At 41.9% G+C, this 16,149-nt stretch overlaps 1 protein-coding gene across 3 annotated transcripts in view; it reads right to left on the bottom strand.

Annotated features, from left to right (window-relative positions):
• The window catches only part of SMOC1 (SPARC related modular calcium binding 1), a 137,446-nt gene that overhangs the window by 75,538 nt on the left and 45,759 nt on the right, over window positions 1-16,149 (bottom strand). For all 3 annotated transcript variants that reach the window (XM_075614189.1, XM_075614190.1, XM_075614191.1), the window contains exons 2-3: window positions 7,011-7,182; window positions 5,052-5,164 (exon numbers count right to left, since the gene is read on the bottom strand). In XM_075614189.1, coding sequence (XP_075470304.1) covers window positions 5,052-5,164; window positions 7,011-7,182 — 285 coding nt within the window. The remainder of the gene's footprint in view (window positions 1-5,051; window positions 5,165-7,010; window positions 7,183-16,149) is intronic.

The raw sequence follows: 16,149 nt of genomic DNA, 5'->3' as shown, positions 1-16,149 counted from the left end.
TCACAGCATATTGAATAGAGGCTATAGAGATTGAAATAACCCATTTTCATGTGATTTAATTAAATTTAATTAATTTAATTTAATCAGTATAATCTTTTTTTTATTACAGGATTGGATCCGGGGGATTCTTGAGAGATAAACAGTTTTTAGCTCCAGGACCCGTTGGTTCCAGAGATACGCACAGTTGTAGTCACTGGTTTTAAATTTCCCTTCAGAGGGAACAAAATGGCTTCAAAATGCTGGCCAATAGGAAACGTCAATGTCATTGTTTGTGGCTTCTGATTCGATGCCCATTTAAATCCCTCAGGAGAACCCTGTAACTATACTGTTAAGTATCCCCTACTTCCAATCCTATCAGCGGCATATCCGCATCATCTTTCCCTAAAACAATTCCTACAGATGCAGCGGCCGTTATCCGAACATTTCACAGAGCCGTTTTCGGGAACTCTGCTGTATTCCACGCGGCATTCACAGGTTATTGTTCTGTGAAGGCTGCCATGAATGCCGCAAGTCACACCTGTGTTTACAGCTGTTGATTTTTTTAAATGACCTGGATTCTGATTTATTTGGTGCAGTTCTTCGCGTGTCCGCCAGGTGGCAGAAATGGATGAATTCCCGTTGCAGTACTGTACAGTTATGTACTGTGCTATACTGTGTGAATTTGGAGGTGTATAAAAACCAGATAAAAACCAAGTCTACCACAGTGATCCAGTGTGAATCGACCTTGGTCCTTGAAGACGCTGACGACGTTATCAAATTTAGGCGTTTCATAATAAAAACCTCTAAAACACAACGCGTTGGACTTTTTTCTACATTGTTCTACAGTACATCCCTTCACAGTTGCTGAATGGACATCATGTCAACTCCGACATGTATCGCAAACCTGACTGTAGTTATGCATATTTAATATTTTCTGCAATTAATGCTGGAACTGATAAGAAGGCGACTATCAGAAATATATGAATATTTAATTTCGAACTATGATTTTTTCAAATTTTCACCGAACGTTCGTGGGTGGAAGCATTCGGTAAGGCAAACGTTAACTATTGAAGAATGCTTTTTTCGCACTGCCCCTCCACCGGGAGATAGCAGAGGGTATTGGTCTGTGCTACCACTTTTTGACAGTATGTTTGCTCATGGCAACTGCAAAAGGAGAAAGGTCGGGTTTAATCCATTTAAGATTCGTCTTTCCCGATCCAGCAATGTACCAGCACCGGCTTACAATAACGGACCGACCGTCAGTGAAAACCTGGTGAACAGCAATCCTTGCTACCTGGCCCCCGCCAGAGAACCAGCAAGGTTTCCAGACAGATTTCAAACCAGATAACCAGCCTGAGTACCAGCCTGAGTACCAGCATGATTACCAGCTTCAGCAGCTTCAGCAGGCACCTGTCAACTATAATGCAGACTACAGGAGTGACTCCAGCTTGTACGCACAATACACCTCTGACATTGGCTCATCTCCACCCGGTTGGCAAAGTTTATAATGAAGTTAAATATAATGTACTACAGTATACTGTTTTACACTATATAGCAGCGGTGTACATACTGGGTGGCGCCCCCAAGGGGGGGGCGAGAGATTTTGCTGGGTGGGTGCGGGTGGTTACAGAGGCCCCGCGCTCTTCCCCACAGCATTTAAATTTAATGCCAGGGGAGGCGTGAGGCCTCTGTAACCCCAGCTGGGTCTTCGGCGACGCGTCGCCATGGCAATGTGGCATCAAATGACGCCGTGGGTCATGGCATGACATCACATGACCCCCGCATGCCAGGAAGGAAGGCAGGGGGGCGCAAACAGCGGGGGGGAGTAAGCAGGGAGGGGCGCAGCGTGAATAGTTTGCGCACCCCTGCTATACAGTACAGTACAGCTCAACCCCATTATAGCACGATCTGCTATAGCTTTTTTGGGGGGCAAACTTTAATAACAAATCACGAGGCTCTGTCAGGCAGCGAGCATGCTGGGAGATGTAGTCTTTGGGTGTCAAAAGCCATAGGGGAAAGGACTGGCAACAAGAGCCCTATTTAAACAAAACAAAAGACACACACGCCCGAAGCTGATGAAGCAGGGACAGAGCTGCAGATGTGGGTAAGTCCTCACGAAACCCCTGATCACGGCGGCCATTTTGTTTAAAAAAAGTATATATTTGTATTTTTTTAATTTATTTATTATCGACACCTCCCCCGGGCGATTCATTGGTTTTCTCTGACCGGTTTAACACGCATGTGCACGTGTGATAAGTCCTTCATGGGGATTTGGCTAAAATGACTTCACTACCAGTGTGTGAATATCAAGTTTGAAGAAAAAAAAAATAAGGCAGAACCGTTTATTTTTTTTCTTTTCTTCTAGACAAGGGCTTAATAAATGAGTCATTTTAAGAAAACATTGTGTGATGCATGTTTTTAATATTTTATCAATTTATACATTCTTAAAATCATTTACTTTTTATTTCTATATAAGGTGGCATACTCTCATTTTTATTTGGGTGGGAGAGGTTACAGTATACCTCTACTATTGAAAACCTTCCCCTTTTGTTAGGCTTGGTCTGCTTTGCATACGGTTTATGGAAATATCTCAGACACATACCCATGGTATTTCTGTACTATTGTGAGAACTTTGATTGTAAAACTGTTCAAATGATTTCTTTGAAGTACAGTATACAGTATAATCTTGCACACTAGGTCTGGCAAAGTGAGTTGCACCTCCCCCCCCCCTCACAAACCAACATGGATTCAATTGCTTATCGACACCTCCCCCGGGCAATTAATAACTTTTCTCTGCCGGTTTAACACGCATGCGCACGTGTGATAAGTCCTTCATGGGGATTTAGCCAAAATGACTTCACTACCAGTGTGAATATCAAGATCAAGGGATACAAGGTCTTTTCCCTGGAGCTCCATCGAATTGTTTGATGACTGATAATGTTTTTAATCTAAATACTGTAAAAAGATACTTGATTGTTTTAAATTGTTTCATTGTTTAATGTTTTTATTTTTCAATTTTACAGTTTAACAATGGACTGTACTGGCGCCATGGTATAATAATTTTTTTCTATTTCTGTTTTGTATTTTGCATGTCTGGAGCTGGGTGAAGACACCCTGTATGAACCCCCCTTCTTCCCCCGCACCCCCCCCCCCCCCCTTGGTGCAGTAAACTCTCACAACAATACTGCCAGGTATGACACAGTTCTCCAATCCATGCATAACAAATCCCTTTCCTACCCCCCCCCCCCCCCAAGACCACTAGCAAAACCTAATGCTTATTGTTAGCATGCATCCTTTTGTTGGATACAATTTGATTAAAGCTCCTTTTAGCCGAAGTTACACAGTAAAATTTTTCCCAATAGAACGTAACATTGTTGTGGCAATACTAACTTGAAAGTCTGACACTTAGTATACTGTAGCAGCAATAATACATTAAATCTAGAAAATAAAAGAAATAACAATAAATAAAATATATTAAAATAAAAGTGTTTTTAACTATCTAGATACACTAACAACAGTACTGTACTACTGTCTAGCACAGTGGTTCCCAAATCCAGTCCTCAAGGAACCTCAACAGTGCAGGTTTCAAGCATATCCCTGCTTGAGCACAGGTGGTTCAATCAAAAATTATTCGGTGTAGCAGATACAGTATCTAGCGACTCCGTGTGGAAATTACATACACGCATGCGCATAAATGTGATTACACGCATACGCGTTTCAACCAGGTTCCAATTAGACATACTGTACACGCATGCGCAGAATAAATATTTTACATTCGGAAGAAGAGGCGACGTTGGTTTTTTGTATTACTCCTTTTCCCTTTATTATCCTGTACAAATACAACATTTAATTCCACAAAAATACTTTTTGTTGTGTGTGCTCATATGTGTAATCTTCTACAGTTAGAGGATTTGTGTATGGCTAAGGAGCCTCAGAAAGGACTTCTTTCCCATGTACAGAATACAGTATGAACTCGTAACGTTAATCTTCAAATTACACACACACACACACACACACTCTTGCAGAACTGTACAGCAATAAAAGACAGGTTGAATTGCACTTAGATTGTTAGATTTTAAGACAACAGCTCGTAATCGCCCACTTGAGTTTTTCAACGGTATTGCAGACAACACTAAACACTAGTAAACGCGCATCTTAACGTGGGAAAGTTTGAAGAAATCATGCAGCACATCCTGGGTATGCCCAGAAATAGAAATCGTGAAAGGTTTGCTGCATCTGTATGTCATAAGCTGACTAAATACATGGCAAAATATACATAAGGGGTTATTCATTAAACTGTGATAATACCGATAATGCTATGATAGGCTCATAGGGCGTGAAAGGAAGTGGCGTTTTCAGTTTGTGTTCACCACTCCATTGAAGCATTGAATACGACCTCCCACTACAAATTGAACATTTAATGCATGACTTTCTGCTCTACGTAATAAGCCCATAATTGTCAGCACCTATATTGTGCATGGTACTTCATGGGGGTCTCAAAAGATTAAATGGAGTATTGTTTCACATAATTAGAAATGGGGGATCCTCCGGAACTCAACCAAACTTTTTTCAGTTTTTAGGATAATTACCGTTTTCTGTGTTAGTGTAGAATTAAATGTGCTTCTACACCGGCCTGGATTACAAGAACCGTGGAATCTTCGAAGCTGGCAATAGCACAGTTCAGCTCCAGAGGAGGCACCAACCCTACATTTACACTAATGCAGGGGTGGCCAACTCCAGTTCTCAAGAGCCACCAGCAGGCTAGATATTATGGATACTGTTAAAAGATGACCTCTTTGTGGCCCTGCGTTGGCCACCCCGGCACAAATGTAAAAAAAAAAAAAATTTTTAAAAAATCGATGAAAAAAAACCCAAGCAAAATTGTTCACTTAACCATAGACTGCCCTTGTGATGCGCCTGGTGTGACATGGACCTGGCAGATCTTCTCCAAGTTCCCTGGACCCTGGCAGGCCAGAGCATTGAGATCACTGCTGAATTGATCACATGACCAGAAATGCTGAGGTTCCATTGCACTCTGGTGCTGCTGTAAATGTTAAGGGGAGAATTCTTACTTGAGTAAATGACCCATCCTCATTGCACTCTGGAATAAACACAGCTTCCTGGGGCTTTTTCGCCTGTTCAAGGGCTTGAGTTCTCTCTAAACGACACTTGCTTTGGCCAGCATCTGTTGAGAAGACACACACATCTGAGGCCCATATGCACTAAAGGGTGCTAGTTTTTAACACATCTTAACTCCTATTAATTTGAGTAGGAGCTATGTTGTGCTAGATTTTTGCACCCTGCATTGAAAATGACATTTGAGTTGCAGTCCAACTTAGCAACACAAATTATTACATACATTAAATGACCTAATTTAAATATCCAGCTTTGCAAAGCTGGGTACAAGGCCTAAGTGTATAAAGCACATTAACCAATAGGAAATGTAGAAAACATGCTGTTTTTGTCAAGGACTGCTAAGAGCACAGACCGATGAGAGGAAAGAAAGCTTCAGAAATCTCATGTTTGAAGCCGAGTTGAGGTTTAGTACAGATAAATGTAAGATTATGCATTTGGGAAACAAGAATAAACAGGCGACTTACAAATTAAATGGGGATAAATTGGGAGAATCCTTGATGGAGAAGGATTTAGGAGTGCTTGTAGACAGCAGGCTTAGCAATAGTGCCCAAAGTCATGCAGTAGCTGCAAAGGCAAACAAGATTTTATCTTGCATTAAACGGGCAATGGATGGAAGGGAAGTAAACATAATTATGCCCCTTTACAAAGCATTAGTAAGACCACACCTTGACTATGAAGTACAATTTTGGGCACCACTCCTAAGAAAAGACATTATGGAACTTGAGAGAGTGCAGAGAAGAGCCACCAAATTAATAAAGGGGATGGATAATCTGATTTATGGGAAGAGGCTAGCTAAATTAGATTTATTTACATTAGACCGAGAAGTTGCCATGCTGGTATTTTGGTGATGTCGTTATGGTAGAGGAAGTTCCAAGTATCATAGACATCAGTGTAGTTTCACATAATTCTCCATACTGTACTGTATATGACAGGAAGATACAATGTTACTAAAATGATCGAGCAGCATACAGTAGATACTACTAACACTGGGAACACATCACTGCTAAAGAAACTCACTGGCTTATACATTAAACAAGCAATCCAAGCCGGGGGGGGGGGTTCCTTCCATTTTAAATACAGGAATGAAGCAGGGGGTCTCAGGAGTGGATCCTCATTCATTTCAGCCCCCTGAACCCCCTGCTTGCAGAGATACTTACCTCCGAAGAGGGTGCCGGTATCTTTCTGCAGAATTCTGCGGTTTAAACCCCCCCCGGTAACATGCGCCAATAGGAAGCCAAACCTGATGACATCATGGTTTGATATTGGCCCGCAGGGCCCGCGAGCGTTGAAAAGCAGCCATATAGTTAACCCTGGAGCAGCTACCGGCACCCACAATGGAATTAAGTATCTCTGGAAGCAGGGGGTCCCCAGAGCAGAAATGAATGGTGTTCAACTACGAAGACCCCCTGCTTCAATCCTGTATAAAAACAAATGGGAAAAATGCCTTGGAATCCCTGGCTGCAGTGGAAGCACTGTATGCTTAGGAGATGATGGTGAAAAGCAGAGTGGCAGACCTGTCTGGGACGTGCGACTGTGCTCACAAGTGATATTTTATTTGCTGTCTCCATCTCAGAACTCATAAGTGCCTGGAAACGTTAAAGAAGTTAAGGAATGAAAGAGAAACATGGACTGGACTAAGAAGGCCAAATTGTTCTTACCCTCCATCAATTTCTATGTTTCAGTATGATAGACATTCGCTTCTACCACATGGAAACTCTTATTCATGTCAATGGCAGTGTCAGTGCAGTAGTGACCCAGTGTCACTATCGTACTATAATGAGTAACCCCCTCCTTGTCTATGTCCATACATACATTATATATATATATATATATATATATATATATATATATATATATATATATACATATATGAGATATATTTAGGATTTCCTTGCCTTTGCACCTTCCTCGGTGAGTCACGCTGAGGGCAGTATCCTTGCACTTGGCTCGCTGATAATCGCACATGGATTCATAGGTCCGACTATCTGAAGCACACACTGGTCTGGGCTGCGATCTGGAGCAGTGAGGATTGCACTGGGGGTCCCTGTCCCGGTCACTTATTAGAAACTGGAAGAGAGAATAAGAATGCAAATTGTTCAACTACATTCTGCAAGGAGTGCTGCTTTTTAATGGACTGACACAATAATTTCTGCAGGTGCTGTTTGTACATGACATTTTGAGACTTCAATCAACAATACATGTTAAATCATAGAATGTTAATTAATTTCTACCATGCATTAAAATAGACTTTTTCATATGTAGCCCCTGTTTTTCCTCAGTGGGATTTTTTTTAATCTACCTTGTATAAGAATGAAAACACATTTTTAAATAATCGCAAATCACTGACTCAAGTCAGTCTCAATATCTGTGGGTGGGGTTAACAACTTTATTGAAAACTAGCTGAGAGACCCGGCGTTGCCCGGGATGTGAATTGTTGTAAATGTTGTATTGTAAACTTGTAATGTTATGTGAATGTTATGTAATATTTTTTAAAATTGTATTTGTAAAAGAAAAACAGTAGAAAGCACATGTATATGAGGGCAATTTTGTTAAGTGTATGTTAATTGTTACGGTTGTTAGTTATGAAAATTTAATTGTTGTAAAGGCTTGTTGAAATATGTTTATGTCCATTGTTGAGAGTAGTGTATTTGATGTAATGGTGAAGTGTGTGTTGGTGAAATATTTTGTAATAAAAGATGAGTGCAGTGAATTGAGTGTGTTAGTGTTTTGTTGAGGTTGGTATGATAATATTTTGAGATGATGGAAATGTACGAAAGTGTATGTTCATTGTAAGGCTTGTTTGTAAACCACATTTTTGGTAGTTCCACTTGGAGCAAAGATGTACAATTGTTGTGGGGCTTCCTTTAGGTTTATTGACATAAGGTGTATTCCTTGGGACTTTTAAATATGGCCACCATTGCGAATTTTCTATGAAATGCTTTAGAATTGTAGCCATGGCTGCAGAGGTTGATATTTTTTCCCCCTTCTGCTGTGTCAAAAAAAACAAACACCAAGTCTGAGGCAGCGTACATCTAATAAATCTGTAACAAGTGTAGTACATTTAAAGTAGACACCAGACCGCAGAATCAGAAAAGTGCATATAACAGTGTTTTTCAACAAGGGTTTCCTGCAATTTTCAGGTCACTTTCACAGAAGACTTTTACAATGTATCAGTTCGCAGACGTGCTGCAGTATTAGCGAGGGTTGGGGTTCCTTACAATGCAGCTGATTTAAGAAGCGCTGTTAGAGAGAGTTGGGGATCGTTACAATGCATCTGATCTCAGACGCGCTATTAGAGAGGGTCGGGGTTCCTTACAATGCATCTGATCTCACAGAATTTCACAATATAATTAAAGGGTTCCCGAAAGCAGCAAAATATGCTTAATCTTATGGGTTTTTTTGTTGTTTTTTTTAAGAAATCAGTTTTGTAGTATTAGGTAATACAGATCAACCCCGTTATAACGCGATCCGTTACAACGCGAATCCGCTTATAACGCGATGCAAGCGCGGCTCCCAATTTTCGTATTTGAGAATACTTTACAACACGATTGTTGGTATCTTAAATACTTTATTGTACAATGCATACAGTTGTACATTATTTCTAACGCGATCTGCTTATAACACGATGTGATTCTTTGGACCCCAAGCACAGCGTTATAAGGGGGTTGAGCTGTAGTGATTTTTTTTTTTTTTTTTTAATCTAACTCTTAATAACATTTTTAATTAGTTTTAAAGCATCCTTTGATTTCTGTAGCAGGTTTTAAAACACTTCCCAAGCAGTGAAAGACATTTGCAACACTTTCCTGTTTGTGATAATTTGTTACAAATGTTCCCAGCAATTTGAGATGCAAACTGTAATAATAAATAATGTTACCTGAGTCATATAAGGATACATTGTAGCTGCTGAGTTACACTAACTGAAGCAGCCATTACGTTAGGCACACAATCAGAATTTTGACGGATTTATAACAGGAGCACCAGACAATTAGCACCTTAGGTAAGAATGTATAATTAATTATACATTGTCACATGCTTTACATATACAAATAATAAAAAAGAAAGGTAAAAAAAAAGTTGGAAAGTAGTATTGCTGCATTAGCCAAAAAAGGGTTGAAAACTACAGGCAAATAATCTACAGATTTAATACACAGTGCCCCAAGTTTTTGAGCTGTATGAAGATTATAGCATGAACAAGTAAGATTTCCAGATAAAGACTAAATGTGCCGAACCATTCAGGCTATTTTTGTCCACAAATCTCCATTGAAGTCTATGATGGATTTTCATCTGAAAATAATGCGAATCAGGGCCGCCAACAGTAATCTTGGGGCCCAGGACAAATGCAAGAAGCAGGGCCCCAATACATATAACAAGACCCCCACTCCCCCCAATACATATAACAAGACTCTCACACCCCCAATACATATAACAAGACTCTCACACCCCCAATACATATAACAAGACTCTCACACCCCCAATACATATAACAAGACTCCCACCCCCCCAATACATATAACAAGACCCCTCATCCCCCCCATACATATAAAAAGACCCCCACCCCCCATACATATAACAAGACCCCCACTCCCCCCAATACATATAACAAGACTCTCACACCCCCAATACATATAACAAGACCTCCACCCCCCAATACATATAACAAGACTCTCACACCCCCAATACATATAACAAGACCCCCACCCCCCCAATACATATAACAAGACCCCCACCCCCCCAATACATATAACAAGACCCCTCATCCCCCCCATACATATAAAAAGACCCCCACCCCCCATACATATAACAAGACCCCCACTCCCCCAATACATATAACAAGACCCCCACTCCCCCGATACATATAACAAGACCCCCACCCCCAATACATATAACAAGACACCCACTCCCCCAATACATATAACAAGACCCCCACTCCCCCGATACATATAACAAGACCCCCAATCCCCCTAATACATATAACAAGACCCCCAACCCCCCCATACATATAATAAGACCCCCACTCCCCCAATACATAGAACAAGACCCCCACTCCCCCAATACATATAACAAGACCCCCACTCCCCCAATACATATAACAAGACCCCCACTCCCCCGATACATATAACAAGACCCCCACTCCCCCCAATAAATATAACAAGACCCCCACTCCCCCCAATAAATATAACAAGACCCCCACTCCCCCGATACAAATAACAAGACCCCCACTCCCCCAATACATATAACAAGACCCCCACTCCCCCGATACAAATAACAAGACCCCCACTCCCCCGATACAAATAACAAGACTCTCACTCCTCCAATACATATAAAAATCCCACACTCCCTCCCCCCAGGCCCCCCCCCCAACCATATATAAAAAAGTAGACATACCTTGGGGATGGTCAGGACCGGTGGCTGCGGGGACCGGTGGCTGCGGGGACTGGTGGCTGCGGTGTCCGGTGGCTGCGGGGACTGGTGGCTGCAGTGTCCGGTGGCTGCGGGGACTGGTGGCTGCGGGGACCGGTGGCTGCAGGGACCGGTGGCTGCGGGGTCCAGTGGCTGCGGGATTCGGCAGAGAGTCGGGGTCCGACTGCGACCAGCCATCAGATGCAGGCCTCCTCACTCTGTGTCCCACGCCGAGCTTCCGGTCAGCGCGCACCAGAATCTGAGGCACACTGACGACAGAGGGGCCCGGCACGCTGACGTCAGAGGGGCCCGGCACGCTGACGTCAGAGTGGCCCGGCACGCTGTCAGAGGGGCCCGGCACGCTGACGTCAGAGGGGCCCGGCACGCTGACGTTAGAGGGGCCCGGCACGCTGACGTCAGAGGCTGGGACAGGAAGGCCTGCATCTGTTGCAGAGCCGGGGCCCAGCCGCGACCGGCAGTCATTACCCTAAGTCCCCCCTCTTGGTGGCCCTGTGGGCAGCTGGCCCCCCTGACTCACCGGGCCTGGGACACCAACCTCGGCAGACCCCCCCTGTTGGCGGCCCTGATGCGAATGGCCACCTACTGTAGGCACATATCAACTTGATCCATGAATCTGCTGCACTATGTACATTGTACAGCCAAGTTAGAAGCTAATAAAAACTCAAGGGTTCATCCACAGATCTTCCATATATGAATAGACAGCTAGAACACGCTGATAAAAGTCTGCTGGCAGAATACAGTATAAACATTTCTGAAGGCGTTATTCTGCTTTCAGCCATACAGTATACTGTAAACGTACCTCCCTTACATGGAACTATTGCTACTTACACTTGAACAGAATTGCAAGGGTCATTTTGACCTCCTCTCTCTTTTCTCTTTGACATAACCAATAAAACAACTGAAATCATATTTGGGGATAATGTTAACTGTTCTTTATTTGCTATGCAATTGTAATTTAAAATAGGAATGATTAAGTCTTCATTTGCTGGATATTCAACTGGTACATTTTACATACATGACATATTTACAAAGCAACATAAGTTAAAAAAAAAAAAAGACATATGTCCATCATGTTTAACCTATGCTAAATTTAGATGACAGATACTTATCCTATATTTGTATTTACAGTATTTTCATCCAGAGAAAGGCAAAAAAAAAAAAACAGTGAAAAATCATTGAATAAGGTGAAAAATACATTTCTTCCTGACTCCAAGAATTGGCAATCGGATTACTCCCTGGATCAACATTCTTCCCATGTTTACTTATTTGGTATATCCCTGTACACCTTTCCTTTCTAAAAAGATATCCAACCATTTTTTGAAGATATCTATTGTATCTGCCAGTTTCCATGGGTAATGAATTCCACATTGTAACTACCCTTACTGTAAAGAACCCTTTCCTTAGTTGATAATGTTTACAAATTCACTATAGCAAAACATTTTCCCATTAAGAAATTGTAGTGTCAGAAAGAAGGGATTTGAACTGGGAGAGAATATGGGCAGATATGGTACACTAACAATATTTAAAAAGGCAAGCCAAGCGGCACGTTATATAAAAAAAGTTTTAATATGTGTAGCCTTTAATTACCTTTATTGAAAACAAATTACTATGCTGCCAATTGATTTGTTCTCTTGTGATTGATCAGCAAAATTCTGCTTCCCAGGATTCACTAAATGACTGTCTTTCTGTTTCAATCAATCCTTCAGTCAGTGTAACTCAGCAGCTACAATGTATCCTTATATTTCTAAGGTAACATTATCTATTGTTACAGTTGCAGCTCAAACTGCTATGAATATTGACAACAAATTATCACAAATGGGAAAGTGTTCCAAAGATCTTGCATTGCTGGGGAAGTGTGCTAAAGCCAGCTATATAAATCAATGGATTCTCAGTGTATTAAAACGTATTAAAAATGGCATTAAGAATTGAAAAAAGTAGTAAGTATTATCTAATCCTTCAGAACTGATTTATTTAAATACACACACGGTATTGCACAGATTGCTCCTTTCAAGTAACAGTGTATGGCAATAGACACATTTCATTCTACAATATGCCGACCCCATTTAGTTTTAGATTGGCTTGTTATCAAATCACTAGAACACTGCATAGTCTCGTCATCACTACCCTCAGTCTCGTTCCCCTATACCCCCTCCCACTGTCACTTTCCTTCACATCTTTCCTGATACATGAAGGAAATAAACAGGGGTGGAATTTTTTTTTTACATTTTCTGGAGTCTCCCTGCAGATGAGAGTGAACTGGCAACTGTTGCTGAATCCCTACTTTGTATTATACAGAAAATATTTAATGAGGTTTGTGCTTTAATCATTGCCTCTATGCATAAACCCTTAGCGGTGAACTCATTGTGACCTTCACACATGGTTAGCTGGCTGGTTTGCATTCTTAACACCCTTGTGTAGATGAAAACAGTTTTCCAAAATATGTTGATACTGTAGCTGTACACCCAAGAGGCAAATATGAGTCAGAATCATAATTTGCACAAGGTGCATGTTGTCTACAAAGCTGACGGAATATATTTTAAGACATAAATATGATAATGTTTCATTTTTACTCTTATGGGTCAATGACAATTTCCGGGAGCTGTATTGGTCCTGGCGGAAGCGTAGATTTATCGGAAGCTATGACCGATATCATAGTTCTTCACCAGTGTCAGAGTTCCCATTAGACCCGGGCCTAGGGCGGCAAAATTTTGGGGTGGCAAAAATTGCCACCCCATATGCTTTTGCCGCACTCTCAGGCCTATCGGACCTAATGGGAATGCACTTGCCTGTGTCGACCACCTCCTTGCTGTCGCCCTCCTGGTCCTTTGGAATCCCAGCGTCAAATGACGTCATGACGTTGCGTTTCCATGGCAACACACCCCCGTGCGACATGACATTCGTGACGTCCGTGGCATCATTTTACGCTGGGATGTCAAAGGAGCAGGTGGGCGGCAGAAAGGAGGCGGCCACACAGGCAAGTGCCTAGGGTCAGTAGATTTTGAAATCCACTGCACAGGGATCTCACAAATGTCATTAATACGTCTTGAATAGAGACTAATGAGATTTCAAAAGCTCATGTACAATCACGGGACATCACGGGTGCTGAAGGCACCTTACAGTCCATTCAAGTCAATGGGCTGCAAGGTCAATATTGGTCCATTAATGGTATTATAGTCGGCATCCAACCTATCTGTATGGGCCACAATCACTTTACTTAATCCTGTGGGCAAAGTGGCTTAAAAAAAAGTAGTGGTATTGTGCCTGATTTAACAACTCTCTACATGTATAACACAATGGTGTATGGCTCTTTGGTCTGTATTGTAGAAAGATTTAGTGCTGTAAAATTGGAAAAGGCAGGGCTCTCTAAAATAATACACGGTACAGTGCCTAAATATATATGTATAAATATCTATTAAGTAAAATGGTCTTTTAGTTTGACATTTTTGGCCAAAATTGTTGTAAGCCCCTGAGCCAATGTCACGGCAGACCACAATTCAGGGGTCCCTAACGCTAATATAAATTCTTAATAACCTGTGTAATAACAGGAAGAATGATTTATAGTAAATCTGTCAATATTAGTTGCAAAGTTCTAAGTCTGATTGAAGCCTTTATTAACCTGTACATTACCAGGAAAAGCACTCTGTATTAGAGATGTCACAACCATCCTGCAAGCAAACAAGTTCCCCTGTGTGGAAGATGCTATGGAGTGAGCCCTTAACCATTTAAATGTGGGGGGGGGGGTGAGCTTAAATTAAGTAGGAGGTTGCCAACCTCCAATCAGCCAGGACTAGCTGAACAAGAATTGTAAAATATACTGGACACCTAACAAGCTCCTATTGAACCCCCAAAATAACCACAACATATATATAAGCATATGAGTGTCACAGAGGAGTGCTACTGAGCATGGCAATATATATTTAAAATCAGAGACAACTGAGCTTTGTCTGTGTTTTATGTGCTGTCTCTGGTTTTAAATATATATTGCCATGCTCAGTAGCACTCCTCTGTGACACTCATATGCTTATATATATGTTGTGATTATTTTGGGGGTTCAATAGGAGCTTGTTAGGTGTCCAGTATACTCTCTAAAATAAACCCATTTTCTTTCTAGAAGAATTGTATGATTGTATATTTAAAAAAAAGTCTATTGTAATATGAGTGTGTAAAAAGTTGGACTACGGTAAGTCGTATCCTCTAGTACCATCACACGGCAACTATTGGTTCATCTTTATCGTGTATACCTCACTGTAAAATATTCCCATTTTCTTCATTCTCTGGAAATATTAATGCAACATAATATTGTTTGTGGTTAGGAATGAGTTCCAACTGGTCTAACAAAAGTATTATGCGTGGCTTAGTTTGTGTTTTGTTGTTCTCTTTATTAAATTCTGAAAGAAACATTAGATATGGTAGAAACGAGAAGTTATGTTCAAGTGTGATTTATTATTTAAAGAACAACCCTCCTTTTTGTTACCGGATTGAAACTAGAGGGTTCACCTTCAGGAGACCGATAATGTTGAAGCTTCCTATTGGCCTGAAATGTGGCAGCCATTTTGTTTCCCTGGAGGGAGATTTAAACTCGGTAGCTTCACCGGTAAGTATCTTGTGAAACAAGACTAAGGGCATCATGCAGTAAGCAGCGAAAAAATGCATTAGCCAGTTTAGCAATTAGCCATGTTTTTGGCGTGTTAAACTGGCTGTATGCTGTAATGGGTGAATCCCTGGCGAATGAATTAGCCACCACCATTTGATAAAATGGCTAGTAACCGGTGGCGAGACGGCTGCCTGGCGAGAAACTGCCGAGAAGCCGTCCCCTGCCAAGTTGTGTTTGCAGCAGAGAGAGATCCGCTGCTCTCTCGGCGCAAACATCAGCACAATAAAAAAAAAATTTAAACCATTTTTATTCATAGTGTACATGTGCAGGGGGTCTCCGGAGCTGAACCGCATTGGTTTCAGGTCTGGGGACCCCCTGCTTCCTGAGATAAAGGCCCCTTTATGAGGTGCCAGTATCCCTCTGCATTTAAAGGTCCCGATCACGTGACCGCGGAATGTAAACAAAGCAGAAGGATACCGACACCCCATAAAGGGGCCTGTAGCTCGGGAAGCAGGGGGTCCCCGGACCTAAAACCAAAGCGGGTCAGCTCCGGAGACCCTCTGCACATCTACACTATGAATAAAACACCTATATCAATAAAGACTCGTTCCTTACCTTTGCGGCTATGTGCTATGGTAGCGAAGCAGCATGAATGTATTTTTAATAATATTGTACAGTGAGCAGGGGGTCCCCCGAGCTGAACCGCATCACTTTGTGGACCAGGGACCCCCTGCTTCCCGAGTTACAGGCCCCGGTATGTGTGATCGTGTGGGCAGTGTCGCCGCCATGTTTATAGCGTCCTATACGCTACGTGCCCGCAATAAACATGGCGTACACACTGTAACCCATGCCCCAAACCGGGGCCTGTAACTCGGGAAGCAGGGGGTCTCTGAGCCACAAATCAATGCGGTTCAGCTCAGGGGGCCCCCTGCTCCCGCACAATATTATTAAAATACATTAATGTTGCTTCATTACCATAGCGGATAGCCGCTAAGGCAATGAAGGGGTTAACGCATAAT

Source organism: Ascaphus truei, chromosome 9, assembly GCF_040206685.1.
Source record: "Ascaphus truei isolate aAscTru1 chromosome 9, aAscTru1.hap1, whole genome shotgun sequence".
Taxonomy (NCBI): Eukaryota; Metazoa; Chordata; class Amphibia; order Anura; family Ascaphidae; genus Ascaphus; species Ascaphus truei.
This window is presented reverse-complemented; position numbering and strand designations above follow the sequence as displayed.